General features: G+C 39.4%; 1 protein-coding gene across 3 annotated transcripts in view; it reads left to right on the plus strand.

Annotated features, from left to right (window-relative positions):
* The window catches only part of LOC128697046 (uncharacterized), a 29,736-nt gene extending 9,023 nt beyond the window's left edge, over positions 1-20,713 (plus strand). For all 3 annotated transcript variants that reach the window (XM_070103025.1, XM_070103026.1, XM_053788563.2), the window contains exons 3-8: positions 702-1,483; positions 3,265-3,918; positions 4,301-4,471; positions 6,526-6,708; positions 9,867-10,006; positions 14,387-20,713. In XM_070103025.1, the coding sequence (XP_069959126.1) occupies positions 702-1,483; positions 3,265-3,918; positions 4,301-4,471; positions 6,526-6,708; positions 9,867-10,006; positions 14,387-17,039 (4,583 nt within the window). In that variant the 3' untranslated portion in view covers positions 17,040-20,713. The remainder of the gene's footprint in view (positions 1-701; positions 1,484-3,264; positions 3,919-4,300; positions 4,472-6,525; positions 6,709-9,866; positions 10,007-14,386) is intronic.
* The last annotated feature ends 1,390 nt before the right edge of the window (positions 20,714-22,103 follow it).

A 22,103-nucleotide genomic window follows, 5' to 3' on the forward strand; every position in this document is an offset into this window, starting at 1 on the left:
CACGAGTTAGAAGGGGTTGGGTGACAGCAGGCTTTGACATTAAGTTTTACTCAACATACTCGTTGATAATTTCAACTCAAGATTTTCCTCTTTTGAAATTTCTGAATTTCAGAAACCCTTCTAAATTTTAAATGTAAATTCTGAATTTGGAACATTTTTAAGAGAGAGCTTACAGTATCAAGGTATCAGGACTATTTGAGTTGGCTTAAGGGAAAATTGTGCATTCTAAATACAGTATACAGTGCAACCTCAGTACTTGAACTTAATTCGTTCCAGAAGGCTGTTCGAGTGCCGATCTGTTTGAGTACTGAACTGATTTTTCTCAACCAATTTTCTTTTTCTGTTGGCTGTTATCACTAATCTTCTTAGGCCACATGGTGACTTATACAAATAATGTAAAAAAAAACACCAAAAAAAAAAATGCAAAAAAAACACCAAAAAAAAAATGCAAAGAAACATGAAATAGTTTACAGCAAAGTTCTGGCAGGTTGTGTTTGTTTGAATGAGTTCTGAGTAAACAGTTGACTACTGAGCAATTATTTTACCAAACAAAGCGTTCGAATACTGAATTGTTTGAGTAAGGAGCTGTTCAAGGTTTCACTGTAATTGATATGTATATTGTTTTGAGAATGGAAATTGAAAATACACAGGAGGATTCTGAAAATATTGCCCTGATATTCTAATGCTCTTTTTTTTTACAGGAACAGCATATTTTGCTAATTTAAGTGAAACTATGCGCAGTGGACTGACTGAAATGTTGCCTGGCTCATCTGAGAATGTTTACAAAGATGTGGGACAGTCTAGCAGGCAAGGTTCAAGCACAGAACATGCAGGTAAAGCATGTGATGCTTCAGACTCTCGCCAGTATGCCATGGAGGTTTGCCAGCGCAGACTTCAACAAGATGGAGGATATAACTCTGTGGCTTATCCCTCATGTGGAGAGGTTACAACACGGCCAGGCCACGTACATGACCAACGAACTTTTGACGACTATTCGCGTATGGGTGTGTATAGTGAGGATGGGACAGGACGAACATGGGACGGGATGGGAGGCTGTGGAACAGTGACTTCTACATCACGGACTACTGTGCCTCCCAATCACGTGTCACACCCATACACCTACTCCTATACAGATTGCCGCCTTGATGCTGCCTGGAATAAGTGTGTGGCAGGGGTGAGCGTAGGTGCTGTAAGTGGAGTGAATGGGGAAAGTTTTGCCTCCCAAGAACAGCAAGTTGATAGCCCTCAGGTAAAGCCTGCACCACGAGGTGCTTCTGGTCACACTCTCACAGTCAACATGAACATGGGTATGGGATCTGCTGATCCTTCAATGTCCCGATGCCACTATGAGTACCAAGCAATACCAGGCACACAGATACCACCATTTCTACCTTACTTTGCACCGTTGGGCTACCAGCAAGTAACAGATGCTCGGCTGGAAACTCGTTCTGACCATCGATCATCTTCTCACCGCTCAGATCAAGTAAGTAATCTGAAGTGTTATAACTATATATGTTTCTTAAGTCATACTTGAGATTACCCATAAAGAGTAAATGACTCATGAAAAACAATATTTTACTATGCTGTAGTTTTCCTGGGTAATTAAGAGTTCCTTATTAATTACAGAACTACAAATACTGCACTGTATGTTATTTAAAGTTAATAATTATCACAGCAGTATAATCAAATGTAATTTGAAATTACTTGCTGGAGTATACTGAAATTAATAAAGAATTAAATCCATAGGAAAATGAATACATTATTTTGAAAGGTTTACAACAAGAAAATATTGTAAATACATTAAAAGATAAAAAATATTTTCTTGGAGATAAATAATAAAATAATTTTGAGTGAGAGTTAATGTTCTGTCTGATTTTCTCCACCCATGTGCATAATGGAAGTTATGTGCACATAGATTGCAGTAATGTGCACATGTACTCACCTATTTGTGACTACAGGGGTCGAGACACAGCTCCTGGCAGTAATGTGCACACTTATACTTCAGGTTGCAACACACACACTACATTACTATTAATGTAGTATTTAAAGTTACCATTGGTATGTAAGAAGCAGAATGAGTATGCAAGAATACACATAAACAAACACTTAGACCATATCATTATGGAAATATTTCAGTCCTGGGACTTAGTTCACTCCATGGAGTGAATGTTTCCAGTATAAAACGTCCAAAGTATTTGTTCATGTTTTTTTTTTTAACCACTTGTCAGTATTGCACACCAAGGTTTCACCATGCAAGAAGGAATTAAACTACCAAACTATGAAAAGTAGCAAGTTATTGACTACTAAAGTCACTGAATATGTTAACGTCCTGACTATTTAGTGCTTGGAACTTGTTTGATATTCTGATGTATGTCTTGAAAGGAATATTGGTCTGAGTATAGTTTTTTAAGAACAGCTGCTCTGAGCTTGTGTCTAACCATATTAGAGAAAATATTGCACAGCCAATTCTGACATTTAGTGCTACCATAAACTGTATTTTCAGTACACTGTATCATGACTTAAATTTTGTTCTCAATATCACATTTTGCAGGAAAGTAACTATGTGATTACACTGTAAAGCTTTAAAAAAAAGAGGCCTGGGCAAAACTAGCTGCCTAGTCAGGCATGGTGTGTATGAGCATTTGGCTCTACTGCATTTTCTTGGTTAATACTTATTCAAATACATGTATATTAATTTTTAATATATACTGTATTTGTTTGGTATAGATGTAATGAGTGTCTATATGTTTGGTACAGTTTGGTAAAAAAAAAAAAATGTGGTTTATTTCTGCTATGTTGATGGTAGGTTATGATAGTTGGCAGCTGCTACTACCTGCCACATGTTTGTACAGGTATTATACAGAGTTATACTTGGAGTATACCTGGAGAGGGTTTCAGGGGTCAACACCCCCGCGGCTTGGTCTGAGACCAGGGTTGCATCACTCTTCTCGACACATTTCCAGATCAACAAACAACAAACCTTACAGTGTACTATATAACAAGCAACTATTTTTGGAAAATTATATAATTTAAAAAAAACTGCTTTTTGTTTTTGGAAATATTAAAAACATAACCTTATTCTTCCCATATGTTCCTCAGGTCACATATTACAATATCACATACATTGCCAATTTTCAGGAACACAACATGCATGATCTGTGGGAGTCTCTTGTAATTGGTTATCTAACAAATAAAAAATGCAAGTGTTTTCAACTGTAGTGTACCTACATTATTAAATGTCATTTCATTTCCTTCAAACTTTAGGCTTGTACTGGGCAGGTAAACCAAGCCAACACAAGACAACTTGAGCTTCATCTTGCATCTGCAGAGAAACTTGCCACTCTTGCACTGCCTCCAGCTCAACCACCACCACCACTTCCCTTACCTCACTCAGTGCCATCCTCTACCCAGCCACAAACATCATTAACCCATACATTGGCTCCTTCTACCCAGCCAGCACCACCATTACCTCACACAGTGCCTCCCTCTACTCAGCCACCACCCTCATTAACCCATACATTGCCTTCTTCCACTCAGTCAACACTATTATTGACTAATACACTGCCTCCTTCAGCTCAGCCACCACCCGCATTAACCCACACATTGCCTTCCTCCACTCAGCCAACACTACCATTGTCCCATTCACTGCCTCCTTCAGCTCAGCCACCACCCCCATTACCTCACCCAGTGCCTCCCTCTACCCAACCATTGCTTCCATTAACCCATACTCTGCCTGCCTCTACCCAGCCACCACCTCCATTGACTCAAACACTACCTCCACCAATTCAGCCTACAGCTTCGTTGCCTCATACATTAACCACGAGTCAAGCAAATGTCAGTACTCACACTAACTCCGAGACCACTGCCCACCAAGAGTGCTTGGCCCATACAAAGAATACTGCACTTGATCTCATTCAGGTGAGTTTAGGTTTAAACTTTTCACATGCCAGCTCATTGTTCTTTTAGGCAGGAGACTGGAGCCCTTGTTGTGGAATATTATATATTCTTTCACATCATTTCTTAGGAATTGCAAAAATGTTGTGTACAAAAATCCTGATTGGCTGCCTGACTTTCTAGAATAAATTCATGCTTCACTATCCTTACATCATGAAATATTTAACATTCCACAAGAATGGCTGGAATTTATGCCTGGTACAGATATAGAGATATGATATTATATTGCAAAACACCTTGAAGCACAATTGTGAGACACTAAGCACCGTCAAGATAATGAACTTCACTTGAGCACCTTCATTATAATTAGTTTTGAACTTTATTAATGACATCTTGTTTTTATTAGGAATGCAGTCAGTGTGTGTATAAGAAAAAGAGTTCAGAGGAAGTTATAAATGAATGCCAGCCATGTGTGGTGTGTGACAGTGGTAGTACAATGACTGTAACACAGCAAGGGGTAGCAGAAGTTGCAGCAAGCTCACTTCCTTGTACCACTGATGCTCTTGCTCTCACCAAGGTAAGTGTTTCTATGCTCTCAGTATCACATATGTATACTCTGCATATATGAGGGAATGTAGGCATAGGTATTAAAAGATATGAATTTCAAGTTCTGTGTATAGGACATATGGTACACTTTAACACCAAAAGTTTGAATCAGCCAGGACAGGAAGAATTCTGAAAACATGACAGTGCAAGTCAAATAAAAATGGTTCTCACCAATGGTTGGTCTTAGTTTTCTCTTGTAAAATGTCTCTTGAGAACTCCATCCAGGAAGAGCTTTATTTATGCATTGTGTTCAATTAAGTATGTATTTACAGTTAAAAGATAAAGAATCGCACATAAAGTGGGAGTTGTCACAGTTGCTCTTTGCTGATGACACTGTGCTCTTGGGTGATTCTGAAGAAAGTTGCAGAGATTGGTGGATGAATTTGGTAGGGTATGTAAAAGAAGAAAATTGAAAGTGAATACAGGAAAGAGTAAGGTTATGAGGATAACAGAAAGATTAGGTGATGAAAGATTGGATATCAGATTGGAGGGAGAGAGGATGGAGGAGGTGAATGTATTCAGATATTTGGGAGTGGACGTGTCAGTGGATGGGTCTATGAAAGATGAGGTGAATCATAGAATTGATGAGGGGAAAAGGGTGAGTGGTGCACTTAGGAGTCTGTGGAGACAAAGAACTTTGTCCTTGGAGGCAAAGAGGGGAATGTATGAGAGTATAGTTTTACCAACGCTCTTATATGGGTGTGAAGCATGGGTGATGAATGTTGCAGCGAGGAGAAGGCTGGAGGCAGTGGAGATGTCATGTCTGAGGGCAATGTGTGGTGTGAGTATAATGCAGAGAATTCGTAGTTTGGAAGTTAGGAGGAGGTGCGGGATTACCAAAACTGTTGTCCAGAGGGCTGAGGAAGGGTTGTTGAGGTGGTTCGGACATGTAGAGAGAATGGAGCGAAACAGAGTGACTTCAAGAGTGTATCAGTCTGTAGTGGAAGGAAGGCGGGGTAGGGGTCGGCCCAGGAAAGGTTGGAGGGAGGGGGTAAAGGAGGTTTTGTGTGCGAGGGGCTTGGACTTCCAGCGGGTATGCGTGAGCGTGTTTGATAGGAGTAAATGGAGACAAATGGTTTTTAATACTTGACATGCTGTTGGAGTGTGAGCAAAGTAACATTTATGAAGGGGTTCAGGGAAACCGGCAGGCCGGACTTGAGTCCTGGAGATGGGAAGTACAGTGCCTGCACTCTGAAGGAGGGGTGTTAATGTTGCAGTTTGAAAACTGTAGTGTAAAGCACCCTTCTGGCAAGACAGTGATGGAGTGAATGATGGTGAAAGTTTTTCTTTTTTGGGCCACCTTGCCTTGGTGGGAATCGGCCAGTGTGATAATAATAATAATAAAATGAGTCGTTTCAAACTGGTTGAATGATTCAGTAAAGTGTTGGTATGGTTAATTTTGGAAGATGAGATGATTTTTAAGTATAGCCCTAAATTGATTGGCAGGCATGAGATAGTGTAAACATGTTATCAGGTTTTTATATGCATTTGAGAGTGAAAAAAGGCTATGCTTCACTTTACAGTAGTAACCCAGAACCTCATCTGCTGTATAAGATGGACCCTTCTTTTATAGGAATTGAATAACAGTAAATAGCTAGAATGTTATACAGGATATATACATAAATAGCATATCTGATAAATGAAGGAGTGTCACTAGCATCATCATAGCTTAAGTGATCAGAGAAATGAGAGGAGAATAAATAAGCAGTTTCAAAGACTGGGGAAATATGAACATCGAGGAAGGTTTATAAAATTTATATAATGCACAAGAACTATCCTTTCAAGTTTTTCCTGTAAAGGTTATTAAAACTGGGAGCAATGGTTTAGTATGATTATTACAACTGTTAGCAATAATTTAGTTATTGACAATATGATTGTGACTTGACAGTGGTCCAGGACAGACCAAAATGCCATCATGAGTTTTCTCTCAAGTGTGGGTTATATGTGAATTATTCCAGCCACAATACAGTACGTATTATGGCTTTTAGTTCTTGAATCAAAATATGCTTTTTATGCTTCACACAGAATGGGATGTCATCATCATACAAGAAGAAGCGCTTGGTAGAGGAGGCATCCATGAATAGTGATAGTGCTGTGTGCTTGATATGCGATGCAGCAGTGAGTGGTAGTGGCCACCATGACACCACAAACACACATTCAACACTGGCTGCCAGTTCTATGGACTCTCTCATTACTGTTATGTCTAAAGTAAGTGTAACAACACTACCAAAGTATTAATGATATTAATATTTTGATACGCTGGTCATCTCCCGCCAAGGTAGGGTGACCCAAAAAAGATGAAACACTTAAACCAGGGGTCTCCAAACTTTTCACTACAAGGGCCACATTATATACTTTATTCATTTTTGCAGACCAAAGAAAAAATCAGTCTTATAAATAAATATAAATGAATGAAAAAAATTTATATGAATAAGTTTTATTTGTTTTTTTTGTAATCAGCATATGATTCAGAATAAAAGAATAATGCGACTGTTACAAAGAAAAAATGCACTGAGAAATGACATATAATGAGTAAAAATGTCAAACATAAGCCAATCACTTACTGAACTGCAGATGAGAAAAGCTGGCACAAGATTAATATTCCTGAACTGAGGTTTCAAGCTTGAGGAACCAGTTATTAGAATGATTTCAAATTCTCATCAGATAAATTTGTGTGATATTTTGACTTGACATACGTATTTTTTTAAATATTTGTTCACAAAGGTATGTTGTACCCAAAACTGATACGAATCCACAAGCAAATTGCTTCAAATTTGGAAACTGTTCAGGCTGTAAATTTTTTTTTTTTTTTCAACAAGTTGGCCGTCTCCCACCGAGGCAGGGTGACCCAAAAAAGAAAGAAAATCCCCAAAAAGAAAATGCTTTCATCATCATTCAACACTTTCACCACACTCACACACAATCACTGTTTTTGCAGAGGTGCTCAGAATACAACAGTTTAGAAGCATATACGTATAAAGATACACAACATATCCCTCCAAACTGCCAATATCCCAAACCCCTCCTTTAAAGTGCAGGCATTGTACTTCCCATTTCCAGGACTCAAGTCTGACTATATGAAAATAACTGGTTTCCCTGAATCCCTTCACTAAATATTACCCTGCTCACACTCCAACAGATAGTCAGGTCCCAAGTACCATTCGTCTCATTCACTCCTATCTAACACGCTCACGCACGCTTGCTGGAAGTCCAAGCCCCTTGCCCACAAAACCTCCTTTACCCCCTCTCTCCAACCCTTTCGAGGACGACCCCTACCTCGCCTTCCTTCCCCTATAGATTTATATGCTTTCCATGTCATTCTACTTTGATCCATTCTCTCTAAATGACCAAACCACCTCAACAACCCCTCTTCTACCCTCTGACTAATACTTTTATTAACTCCACACCTTTTCCTAATTTCCACACTCCGAATTTTCTGCATATATATATAAAATATATATAAAATATATATAAAATATGTATATATAAATATATATATAAAATTAGATCATATTTCTTTCTTTATACTTTTCTTTCAGCATGTCATCTGATTGGAGATAGATATTTCCATTTGAAACTGACTTGAAAGTGTTTCAACAATGTAGTCAAATGGCTTTTGGAACAGCTTCATTGCATCTGTTTTTCCATCAAGATCAGAAAATCGTCTCTAAAATTGTTTTTGCAAGTCATTAATGATTTCTATTGCAAATGAAGAAAGAAAATCTGCTTCACTTTCTTCATGAAATTTTTCACATGGGAAATAAACCAAGTTAGAAATTTTCCCCTGTCCTTCAAATACCATCAGTTTTGCCCTGAATGCCTTAACATGCATGAATGGATCACAAATCAAATTTGTTTCACCATGCAACTTCAGGTTCAATTGATTCATATGGCTTGTCACATCTGCAAAAAAAGACGGTCTTCAAAGCCAGTCAGTATTTGATAAAAGTGGTTCGGGTTGAGTCTTTTCTGAGAAATGAATCAATTTTCTTTCTGAGCTGAAAGAACTGTGATAGAACCTTTCCACAACTAAGCCGTTGAACTTCTGTATAATAAGGCAAGTCAACAAACTCAGAATCAGTTTCTTTCAGAAAATCACAAAACTGGCTATGATTAAGCCAATGAGATCAAATGAAATTCACTGTTGAAACAACAGGATTCAGAACGCAAGACATAGCCACATATTTTTCGCACAAGTTGCTGATGCAATGCAGAAACATGGGCTTTGAGAATTCACCATCCTCACAAGCTTTTGTGAATTGTCCAGCCAAAGCGTTCTTCACCCCAGACTTGTTCTTTCCTCTGCCACTTGTCACACATTGCAGTTTATTCCACTTTGGGTTACATTCTAATACAGTTTTTTAGCAATTCTTTGAAGATATCTTCTCTGGTTCCTGTGCTGTGCATACTGTGCATTGATGCTAATTATTGTGTGACATTAAATTCATTGTCAGCACCACAGATGAGTGCTAAGAGCTGTGATGTGTCACTCATGTCATTCAATTCATCAAGTGTGAGAGAATAAAACTGAAAATTTAATGTTTTGTTTGCAGTTTGATGAAATATATTGCTTCCTATATCCTCAATTCTACAAGAAACAGTATTTAGTGCAAGACTGAGGATTTTGAAGATTTGGTTGTTCTGGTCATAACTCTCCCACTGCTTCCATCATGTACTCTTTGATCAGATCTTCATCAGTGAATGGCTTTCCTCTTTTAGTTAACTCATGAGCTACTTTGTAACTGGCCCTGGTTAAAGCTTCATTTTCAGCTGTCTTCTGCTTGTTGGGTAAGCAACCTGCATTACATTGATTCATATTATTCCGAACTCTGTGTTCCTGTAAATTGGGAATAATTTGGTTTGTTTGGCCTCATAGTGCTGAGGTACAGTTTCATGACATACAAGGCTTTACCACCTGCTGTACAAAGAAGTACTTTATGCCCCATATCTCCACCCCTCCTTCAGAGTGCAGGCACTGTACTTCTCACCTCCAGGACTCAAGTCTGGCTAACCGGTTTCCTTAAATCCCTTCAAAAATCTTGTTTAGTTTAAATTTTTCTTTTGTTTAACAATAATGTACTTAGTTTGTATTAAACTTAACTTAGTTTGTGCCAACCACAGGAATTAATAAAGAGAAGAGTAAGTGAATATGAGCTTGTAAGGGACCCCAGTGATAATAAGTCACTTTCTCTGACATTTTTTTTGGTTATCCTAGATAATCTACACATATGCTGCTATGTTTGATAATTTATGTAACTGTATTTATGTGTACCTGTACCTGAATGTGTGTACATACATACTTCGCCTCTGCTCACTCACTGATGCTCTGTTGTCATTCCCAATTTTATTTTACTCTTGTATTACAGGTTAGTGTTGGAGACAAGCTGGGAGGGTTGATGGGTGTTGTCCTGCCTCGCCATCTTCTTCACTCCATTATAATATGCAGTAAATGTTTTCACTTAATAAATGAACTTGATATTTTAGAGCATCGTTTCTCTCTATACAGGTAAGATATATTACTGCCACATAGATATTGTTATAAATATTTACCGAAGGCAAAAGAATCGGGAACCACCATGAGGCATTTAACCTTTTTAGGGTGTCTGTGCCATAATATAACAGCTTTGAGCTAAGGGTCCAAGCCGTAGTATTACTCATAAATTCTAGCGGCTTCAGATTTAGTGCAAGAGGGCTGGTAAGCCTACATATGAGAGAATGGGTCTTTGCAGTGAGTGTGCACCATATAAAAAATATTCATCCCCATGCAGTGCATGATGGGAAAAAGAATGACGACTGTGTGTATGATTTAAAATAGCAACTTTGCAGTGTATTTTCAGATAATTTTTATGGTTTTCTTCTCTGTTTCTTGATATCATTAAATAGAATAGAAGACATATACTAAAATAGAGGGGATTTTGATTGGGGTCAGCAGTGGAAGTAGCTTGAAATTGAGCTCAAAGTAGCAGAAATATTTGATTTTTTGTTGATATTCCAGAGGATGGGTAAAGCCCCCTACAACCTCCAGTCTGTTCATGGTTTTTAATAGGTCTGATTCAATTATTGGGATGCTGTAAACAATGAACAACCTTTCCTGGTTACAGTAGACCCCTCATATTACACAGATTTATTTGGTACATTTTGGTTATTATGCTATTGAAAAATTGTGGTTCGGTTTGCGGGAGGGAAAAAAATTTGGAGCGTCGCCTGCAGGATATTTCCCTAGCTCAGGCTGCCACCTGGCTGTGGGTGAGACCACTGTCTCCATGGGCTTCAAGGCAGCAAAGGATCGCTTGACTTTGCTCCTTTGCGGTAATGTGTCAGGTGATTTTAAGTATAAGCCCATGATTATTTACCACTCTTAGCATCTTTGTGCTTTGAAAGGTATGGATAAAAACACCTTATCAGTAATTTGGAAGTCAAACCAGTCAGCATGGATGACAGAGGAAATATATATTGATTGGTTTAAGCATCACTTTATTCCTGAGGTCAAGTTTTACCTACACAGCAAGAACCTTGCATTCAAGACTCTTTATTCTTGATTCAAATTCAAAGTTTATTCTCTATAAGGATTACAATGCTGAGTTTACAGAATTTGGTTATTGTGTGGTTTACATGTAGTAAAATATTAATTACAGAGGGGGCCACTAGAACACCTAGCATGGCTAGGCATTTTGGGCAGACTTAGATTAATTCTTAATTTTTAAATATTACAAATTATGAGGTAAGTTGGTATTATAGCTAAGTGACTAAATACTAGTTTGTGAGTTTAGCAATATGAATGCTTTTGTTTTGGCACAATACATAGTTTCAGTATTGGAGCATCACAGGCCAACTTATGACTAGTTAGGATTCATTATTTTAAGATTGAGATTGATATTTCTGTTTATGGTCAAATGGGTGAGTGAGTGTAAGTGTGAACCACCAGGTGGTATTCGTGTAATTAGTTGACAGGGTGTATCAGGGAGATAAGATGTTTTCTAATGGTAGTTTTGAAGGTGATGAATGTGTCTGCAGTTCTAGAGTTCTCAGGTAGGGTGTTCCAGATTTTAGGGCCTTTGACATACATTGAATTTTTGTAAAGGTTTAGTCGGACACGGGGAATGTCGTAGAGATGTTTGTGTCTGGTGTTATGCCTGTGGGTTCTGTCACAACTATCAATAATTCCCATACTCATCCAGAAGCTTTGCTGGATGTGACTTTACATGTAAAAGTTGTATTTTTACCTCCAAATACAACATCTTCAATACAACCACTGGATTGGAGAATTATTAAGTCATTCAAGTGTAACTACACAAGAAAAGTGATGAAAAAACTAGTTGCATCAATGGACTCTGACTCCAACCTGGCAGTACCAAGCTTCTGGAATAATGTATAATGTACTGGTGGGTAAAAGAAGCCAGAGAGCCATTACAGAATTTATGCACAATCCAATACAGCCATCAACTTTAGTACCAGATCCTCAACCATCCACTTTCGCCAACAAACAACAACCATCCACCTAAGCCCAGTAGGGCCACACCATGCATCTCCACTCTCTTCATAATCACTGACATACACCAGCAACCATGATTTAAGGTAAATAATATTATTTCTGCTGCATTTATGGTCTTAAGCAACAAAAACAACATTATCATTTTTATTGTTTAGCTTCTTTTTTTTTGGGGGGGGGGGGATTCCCAGAAATGTAACCCAATTTTTCCCATAAGTTCTCCAGCTTATATAACTTGGAATTATCTAACATGGCATTTTCAGGAACATAACTACCATGTAATATGAGGGTCTACTGTATATATTAATTTCCAAGAAATAGAGTAAATCTTTTTTTGCATGAATAAGAATTCAGAATGGAAAGCAAGTGTAATAGAGGGCTTGGGATGTGACTAATGAACAGAGGAAATATTTTAATGCCAGGAATGTCTGCATTATTTGTTTTGTTCTTTTTTTTAAATTGGCATTTATTTAATTTTGTGTGAAATTGGTCAATTTACCGAATTCTGATCACACTGTTGGGTAGTTGAATGGGCAGTTTCTTGTACTCAATCGATAGACTTGTTGGCATACTAGCAAAATAACGGAATTTGGTCAACTGGAACTGGAATTGGCATAAAATTGGACTCAAAGTGGGTGAAATCGCCAGTGCATAAATGGTGCCGAGACTGCTATCTTTGCACCAGCATAATTCTGTAAATTTTATATAAAATTTCTTATCTTTGGTGTCATTACCTTTGGATAAAAAGATTCTCTACCATTCCATAAGATTTTCTTTTTTTTTTTGAAAAGGGGAAGGGGGGATTTTTGGACCCTGTGGACAAGTTTCAGATCTTTGATCTAGACCCCTCACATTGTTAAGTGTCAGTGGAACACAAAAAAGGAAGAGGTAAAGGAGGTTTTGTGGGCGAGTGGCTTGGACTTCCAGCAGGCGTGCATGAGCGTGTTCAATATGAGAGTGGAGACGAATGGTATTTGGGACCTGATGATCTGTTGGAGTGTGAGCAGGGTAATATTTAGTGAAGGGATTCAGGGAAACCGGTTATTTTTATATAGTCGGACTTGAGTCCTGGAAATGGGAAGTACAATGCCTGCACTCTAAAGGAGGGGTTCAGGATATTGGCAGTTTGGAGGGATATGTTGTGTATCTTTATATGTATATGCTTCTAAACTGTTGTGTTCTGAGCACCTCTGCAAAAACAGTGATTATGTGTGAGTGAGGTGAAAGTGTTGAATGATGATGAAAGTACAGTGGACCCCCGCTTAACGATCACCTCCAAATGCGACCAATTATGTAAGTGTATTTATGTAAGTGCGTTTGTACGTGTATGTTTGGGGGTCTGAAATGGACTAATCTACTTCACAATATTCCTTATGGGAAAAAATTCGGTCAGTACTGGCACCTGAACATACTACTGGAATGAAAAAAGTTCGTTAACCGGGGGTCCACTGTATTTTCTTTTTGGGGATTTTCTTTCTTTTTGGGTCACCCTGCCTCGGTGGGAGACGGCCGACTTGTTAAAAAAAAAAAAAAAAAAAAAAGTTTTTTAAAATTGATTGCATTTGATTTGTTAATAATAAACATTTCAACATTAAAAATTATCTTATATTAATTACAGTCACATTATACAGGGTTTAACAAATTTCAAAGCATTAAAAAAAATCAAAATTGTATTTATAGATTTAAAATGCCCAGAGTTCATAGAACATTGTAGGAACTTGTTATAATGCAGGGCACAATTCACCCATGAATCTAGATTTTGAAATTTCTTGCCACGTGGCAAGTTTATGTACAGTACTCTGCTGTAAGGTAAAATGTCTTCCTAGTACAGTGGACCCCCGGTTAACGATATTTTTTCACTCCAGAAGTATGTTCAGGTGCCAGTACTGACCGAATTTGTTCCCATAAGGAATATTGTGAAGTAGATTAGTCCATTTCAGACCCCCAAACATACACGTACAAACGCACTTACATAATTACACTTACATAATTGGTCGCATTCGGAGGTAATCATTATGCGGGGGTCCACTGTATAGTGTCATTAACAGGGTACTACAGTGCACCTCTCATTCATTGTAGTAGTTTGCCTTTTAGTCCTCTTATATTTTGTAGTCAAATGCAAATAATTTCTGTAATATACAGGTATTGTAGTTTACATGTAATAAAATACTGTTAGGCACAAAAAGGGGACTAACATGCAGTGCATTTTGGTTAGACTATTCTCCAGTCTCTTTTATTGAAGACTTTCAAAATCTAGATCAATACAACCTTCCCATCCATTTCTTTCTTGAAAAAATTCTGTGACTGTCATGGTATGTGGTCACCTATATTTGTGTGACTTGCTGATTTTTATTTCATTGTTTTAATGTCTTCTATTTTTGTAACCTTATATGACAGGAAATATCTTGTCACCAAAGTTGAAGCCAATTGTGAAAAGCATGGGATTCGAATTGCAACTTTTCAAAAGCAGCGCCATCAAATACAACAACAACAGCAACTCCACCAGCAGCAGCAACAACAACAGCAGCAGCAGCAACACCAACATCAGCAACAGCAGCAGCAACAACATCAGCAACAGCAGCAACAACACCAGCAGCAGCAGCAGCAACAACACCAACAGCAGCAACACCACCACCAGCAGCAGCAACAGCAACAACAACACCACCAGCAACCACGACATCAGCCACAACAGCAACCACAGCAGCAGCAACAGCAACCACAACAACAGCCACAACAGCAGCAACCACAACAACAACCACAACAGCAACCACAGCAGCAGCCACAACAGCAGCCACAACAGCAACCACAACAGCAGCCACAACAGCAACCACAGCAGGAGCCACAACAAAGCCATCATCATCACCACCACCACCACCATCATCATCATCATCAACAGCAGCAGCAGCAGCAGCAGCAGCAGCAGCAGCAGCAGCAGCAGCAGCAGCAGCAGCAGCAACAGCAGCAGCAGCAGCAGATAGTTCACTTCCAGGCCTCACTTCAACAACAGCACTTACCAAATCTCATTCTTCAACACCAACAGGATAACTCTAATTCACACCATTCTAGCCATCACCTTCAAAACATTCAACAGCAGCAAATACCTGTTGCATCACAACACTTGCAGCAACAACAACATTCATTGCATCAACAGCTCCAGCACCACCAGACACATCATATATCTCATCAACAGCAGCATCAGCAACATCAGCAGCAGCAACAGCAGCATCAGCAGCATCAGCAACATCAGCAGCAACAACAGCAACAGCATCAGCAACAAGAGCAACAAAACCAACAGCAACAACACCAACATCATCATCATCAACAACATCATCACCATCATTCCATTTCTATTCATCATCAGAAACCTCAACAATCTAATCAATCAATTAGCCACACTGTGAACCTGCTAGAAACACAGCCACCCCAACAAACACTAATTAAGCCACACAGTGGTGACAACAATATTGTTTTTGTTGATTGTGACATTGACATTGAAGATTGTGAGTGTAACCTCATTGGGGAATCTCAGGTAACCATAAAAAATGCAGCCAGTGATGGTGAGTTGCAGAGCTGTAAAGATGTTGCTAAAAAGGAGGAAATAAAATTGGTAAAATCAGTTGTTGGTGACCAAACTACAGAATCCCTTGATAACTCGATTGATAATAAATTACAGCAAAAAGAAGAGATAGACATTACAAACCAAATTCCCCATGAAACTGTTGCAAACAGTCAAAAAAAGAGCTCTGGTGATCAGCAGGTCAATAAGAATCTTTCGATAGCAGAGAATCCAGTAGAGGACATAGTAGAGAGTTCACCTATTGTGTCATCGAGTGTATCTCGCGATGAATCGAGGAAAACAGATGCTACCGAGTATCACAAACCTACACTCCTTGCTAAGAATATTAAGGCTAAGAAACATGCCAAGTTACAGATATGCCGCCAGTGTGATCAAGTGTTTTCTAATCGTCAAGCACTTGTAAGGCACATCGAACGTAGGCACAAAGCTTATGCGTTTCACTTCAGTTGTGACACATGTCGAAAGAAGTTTAGTTCAGAGAGAGCACTGACCAGACATGTTCAGCTCCACAAGACTTACCCATGTAAATTGTGTGACACTATCTTTCTAAGAAAAGCCAAACTGAAAAAGCATCTTGAAGACCATGCACAAGAGAGTTTGACATGCAAAGTTTGTTCAAAGGAATGCACTTCACTCCAAGCTCTGATTTCACATACAAAAACTCATACACAAAAAAAGAAAGCAAATAAGTGTGATGTGTGCTCCAAAATTTTTGCTAATAATCGCAATTTGCAGGGTCATATGAGGACTCACACTGGTGAGAAACCATTCACTTGTGATAATTGTGGTCGTAGTTTTAGTCACCGTAGTAATATGCAAGCGCATCATGATACTTGCACTGGTCAGTTCAGCCACAGTTGTCAATTGTGTGGCAAAGGATTTGCTCTAGAATCTTTGTACCAGCGACATTTAGCTGAGCACGAGGGATGCTTTGCTCATCAGTGTTCTATCTGTGGCCGGGGTTTCAGCAAAGCCTCTGGATTACAATCACATTTACTTACACACAACAGCCAACGTCCAACATATTCTTGTCAAATTTGTGGACAAACTCTGTCAACAGCCTCAAGTTATAATTCTCATATGGCTAATCATACAGGTGAAGGAGGAGCTGTTTGTCCTGTATGTGGAAAAACTCTTGCTAGACGATCAGACCTTCAAGATCATCTCCATCGTCATGCAGGAACTAAATCTCATACCTGTAGTGTATGTCACGCCTCATTTTATTACCGATCCAATCTCAACCACCACATGCGAACGACTCACCGCCTCTTGCGCCCTCATTCGTGCACCTTTTGTGACAGATCATTTTCCTCAAGTTATAACTACAAGTTGCATCTTCGAACACACACTGGTGAAAGACCCCATCAGTGTAAGTCATGTGGCAAAGCTTTTACAACCAAGGCTAATTATAATCGGCATTTAAAATGTCATGTGACACAAGTGATGGTTCCTTTAAATGCTGACACCGAATGATATTGTATATGACTGGATGGTTGTTGGGAAAAAAAAAAATGCAAACACTAGCACATTTTATTAAAAACACTTTGGTCCTGGGACCTTGATCACGACAAGTGGTGATAAATGACACAATTACAGAGAAGAACAGGCAAAACATGTCAACAAAGTTCCTCACTGCAATTGTCTTAAAATTTGCTGTAGAAAATTTTACTTAAATATTTGTAAAGTTCATGTTGATCATGTCTCTGTTTTCTGTACTTTATTTTTTATTTCTCTATAAATCATTTTCTCTGTAAATCATTTTGCTTGCAGTTGCATGCAATTTTAAGAAGTCATATATATAATTGCTGCACAAGTATGTGCATGTGCTTGTGTGAGAGCCTTTAACTTTATATTTCAGATATAGTAGTTCCATTTTGGCGATGAGTATGAAGTCATCTTTTTTTTTTTTAACACGTCATCTGTTTCTCACCAAGGCAGGGTGACCCAAAAAGAAAGAAAAAACTTTAATCATCATTAAACACTTGCACCATCACTCAAACATAATCACTTTTTGCAAAGGCACTCAGATACGACAGCTTAGACGTCCCTCTAAACTGCCCCCTCCTTTAAAGTGCAGGCATTGTACTTCCCATTTCCAGGACTTAAGTCCAGCTAATTGGTTTCCCTGAATCCCTTCACAAAATATTACCCTGCTCACACACCAACAGCTCATCAGGTCTCAAAAACCATTCATCTCCATTCAGTCCTACCTAACACGCTTGCTGGAAATCTAAGCCCCTTGCCCACAAAACCTCCTTTACCCCCTCCTTCTAGCCTTTTGGGGACAACCCCTACCCTGCCTTCCTTCCTTACAGATATATATGCTCTCCAAGTCATTCTACTTTATTCCATTCTCTCTAAATGACCTAACCACCTCAACAAGCCTTCTTCAGCCCTCTGACTAATACTTTTAGTAACTCCACACCTCCTAATTTCCACACTGAATTCTCTGCATAATATTTACATCACATATTGCCATTAGGCACGACATCTCCACTGCCTCCAACCTCCTCACTGCAGCATTTACAACCCAAGCTTCACGCCCACATAAGAGTGTTGGTACCACTATACACTTGTACATTCCCTTCTTTGCCTCCATGGGTAACGTTCTTTGTCTCCACAGAAACCTCAATACACTACTCACCTTTTTTCTTTCATCATTTCTGTGGTTTACCTCATCCTTCATAAACCCATCCGCTGATAAATCAACTCCCAAGTTTATCTGAAAACATTCACTTCTTCCATACTCCCTCCCTCCAGTGTGATACCCAATTTTTCTTTATCTAAATCGTTTGATACCCTCGTCTCCTCACTCTTATCTATGTTCACTTTCAACTTTTTACCTTAACACACCCTCCCAAACTCATCCACTAACCCTTGCAACTTTTCTTTAGAATCTCCCAAAAGCACAGTATGTATCATCAGCAAAAAGTTTATCGTTACTAATTCAAGTTTGACTGTAAAAGATAATGAAAACATCAGTTGTTATTTTTATTATTATATAGGTGCTTCTTGACTTACAATGGGGTTGTATTCCAACAAATCCATCGTTAGTCAAAAATATTGTAAGTTAAATATGAATGCGATATGCTAAATAAATAAATAATAACTACTGTCACTGAATAAGTAAAGAAATAATTACTGTAACTAAATACTACCAGTATTTAAAAGTAAATCAGTGAATACAAGTTACAGAGCTCCTGTCTTCATGCACTCTCTTGCTCACTCACTCTCTTGCACTCTCTCACTCTCACTCTTGCACTCTCTCACTCTCTTGCACTCTCTCACTCTCTTGCACTTTTTTTTTTTTTTTTTTTTTTTTTTTTTTTTTTTTTTTTTACACAGGGTTTGACAAGGTTAAGGATCCCTAGCTTTATTGACAGCTATTTACAGGTTATCTCACTCTCTTGCACTCTCTCACTCTCTTGCACTCTCTCACTCTCTTGCACTCTCACTCTCTTGCACACTCTCACTCTCTTGCCCTTGCACTCTCTCACTCTCACTTTTTTTTTTTTTTTCACAGGGTTTGACAAGGTTAAGGATCCCTATCTTTATTGACAAGCTATTTACAGGTTAAGGATTCCTAACTGTATTGGCAAGCTAAGAGCTGTTACCTACATCAGCTCATTTGAAAGCATTTTTATTGTTATGAGACATACAAGTAGGGAATAGGATGAAATTGGAGCCATCTTTGGGCCAGCATTTTCATCTGATCAACTGACTTTATCTCATTGACATCATTATGCTGTACGAATGTGTTCCATACTCGAGTCATCCTGGGTATATATGATCTCAGATGGAGTGATGTTCTGGAGAAGGGTACAGCCAGAGCGAAGTTGCTGCTTTCTACCCGTCTTGTGGCATAAAAGCTTGTTTCACGCTGTCCTCGAAGTGGATCCAAGTGTGGTACTTTGACAATATTGGCCTTGTACATAACAGTAAGGCCACCCACATCCCTCCTATGTTGAAGGCTCTGCTGAAATGACAGATCTATCCAGGATGGGTCCAGGCGAGAGATGAGATGTCTTGCTCTGTTCTCTACTCTGTCAAGCAGTCGCAGATGAGAGGGGGGGCAGGCAAACCAAGAAAGTGGAGCATACTCAAGGTGTGAGCGTACTTGTGCCTCGTACAGAATCTTGCATCCCCTACTGTCAAGCAGATGAGAGATACGGCGAAGTGCTGTAAGCTTCCTGGCTGCCTTGTTTGCAAGATTTACAACATGGTTCTTCATGGTTAGTTTGGAGTCAAATTTCACCCCATGGATATCTACTTTTTCTCCAGGTGCCAACACCCTCCCATTCATCCTTACTACTGCACCAGCATTACCATCATGGTGCCTAGAGACAATCATCATTTGCATTTTCTCAGGTGCAAATGTTACTTGCCATCTATTTCCCCAAGCTGATATAGCTCTCAGCTGGTGATTGATGTAGCTTAGAGCAGCTGGCATTTCTTCTCTTGGATAAGTGAATGTCAGTGTACAGTCGTCTGCATATGCGTGTGATTCTGGGATGAGATGAAGGTCATTGAAGTAGACATTCCATAACAATGGTCCCAGCACGCTTCCTTGTGGAACACTTGCCCCAATAGGATGTCTTGCTGATTCCGTTCCATTGAGAACTACACTTAGAGATCTACCATGTAGGTAATCACTGAGGAGACATAGCATAGAACCTGCAATTCCCAGTGCTTGAAGTTTTGCTAAGAGGCCCTGGTGCCACACCCGGTCGAAAGCGCCAGCAATGTCCAGTGCTACTACACAGCTGACTTTGGATTCATCCAGTGACTGGTGCCACTTAGTGGAGAGGTTTAACAACAGATCAGCAGCAGAGTAACCTTTCCTGAAGCCATATTGACGATCACAAAGTAGTGAGTGGTAGTCAAAAAACTCTGTCATTTGTCTTGAGATTATTGTCTCAAGGATCTTACCAGTGATTGACAGAAGTGACACTGGTCTGTAGTTGCTGATTTCTGCTCTCTCTCTCTTTCTTGCTCTCTCTCTCTCTCTCTCTCTCTCTCTCTCTCTCTCTCTCTCTCTCTTGCTCTTTCTCTCTCTCTATCTCTCTTGCTCTTTCTCTCTCTCTATCTCTCTTGCTCTTTCTCTCTCTCTCTCTCTTGCTCTTTTTTTCTCTCTCTCTCTCTCTTGCTCTTTCTCTCTCTCTCTCTCTCTCTTGCTCTTTCTCTCTCTCTCTCTCTCTCTTGCTCTTTCTCTCTCTCTTGCTCTTTCTCTCTCTCTCTCTCTCTCTTGCTCTTTCTCTCTCTCTCTCTCTCTCTCTCTTGCTCTTTCTCTCTCTCTCTCTCTCTCTTGCTCTTTCTCTCTCTCTCTCTCTCTTGCTCTTTCTCTCTCTCTCTCTCTCTTGCTCTTTCTCTCTCTCTCTTGCTCTTTCTCTCTCTCTCTCTTGCTCTTTCTCTCTCTCTCTCTCTTGCTCTTTCTCTCTCTCTCTCTCTTGCTCTCTCTCTCTCTCTCTTGCTCTTTCTCTCTCTCTCTTGCTCTTTCTCTCTCTTGCTCTTTCTCTCTCTCTCTCTCTCTTGCTCTTTCTCTCTCTTGCTCTCTCTCTCTCTCTCTCTCTCTCTCTCTCTTGCTCTCTCTCTCTCTCGCTCTCGCTCGCTCTCACTCTCGCTCGCTCTCGCTCTCTCTCACTCTCGCTCTCTCTCTCTTGCTCTCTCACTCTCTCGCTCTCTTGCTCTCTCGCTCTCTCACTCTTGCTCTCTCTCGCTCTCTTGCTCTTGCTCTCTTGCTCTTGCTCTCTCTTGCTCTCTCTCTCTTGCTCTCTCTTGCTCTCTCTCTCTTGCTCTCTCGCTCTCTCTCGCTTTCTCACTCTTGCTCTCTCTCGCTCTCTTGCTCTTGCTCTCTCTCTCTTGCTCTCTCTTGCTCTCTCTCTCTCGCTCTCTCTCTTGCTCTCTCGCTCTCTCTCGCTCTCTCACTCTTGCTCTCACTCTCTTGCTCTTGCTCTGTCTTGCTCTCTCTCTCTTGCTCTCTCTCTCTTGCTCTCTCTCTCTTGCTCTCTCTCTCTTGCTTGCTCTCTCTCTCTTGCTCTCTCTCTCTTGCTCTCTCTCTCTCTTGCTCTCTCTCTCTTGCTCTCTCTCTCTCTCCTTCCTGAGATCCCAATACATCACTTTACAGTTCCTCTTCAGAAGAACATTAACATGATAAGTGAGAGACTTACTGTTCTAGGGACTCCCTAACTGTTACAGTAATGATCCTCATGTGTACACTATCAACCAATTGAAATTGGAGGGGTATTTTATTCTAACAATTTCTAGCCTTATCACCACAAATATCTGTGATATTATGTCCATAAATGTCAAATATTCTACTTTGAAATGATGTATAGAGTTAATTCTCTTCTCTGTACTAATGTGCAGACAGTTCTCCAGATAATACAAAAACATGAATATTATTTTGCAATGAATATCTTGATATTTCTTGTATTATTCAGAAACAAATTTCAGCTTAGTGAAATTTTTATAATTGAAATAAGAAATTTAAGCTCTTATTCAGAATATATAGACTTCAGAATTTTTATTAACTAAGAG

The sequence above is a fragment of the Cherax quadricarinatus genome, chromosome 84 (genome assembly GCF_038502225.1).
Source record: "Cherax quadricarinatus isolate ZL_2023a chromosome 84, ASM3850222v1, whole genome shotgun sequence".
NCBI classification, from domain to species: Eukaryota; Metazoa; Arthropoda; class Malacostraca; order Decapoda; family Parastacidae; genus Cherax; species Cherax quadricarinatus.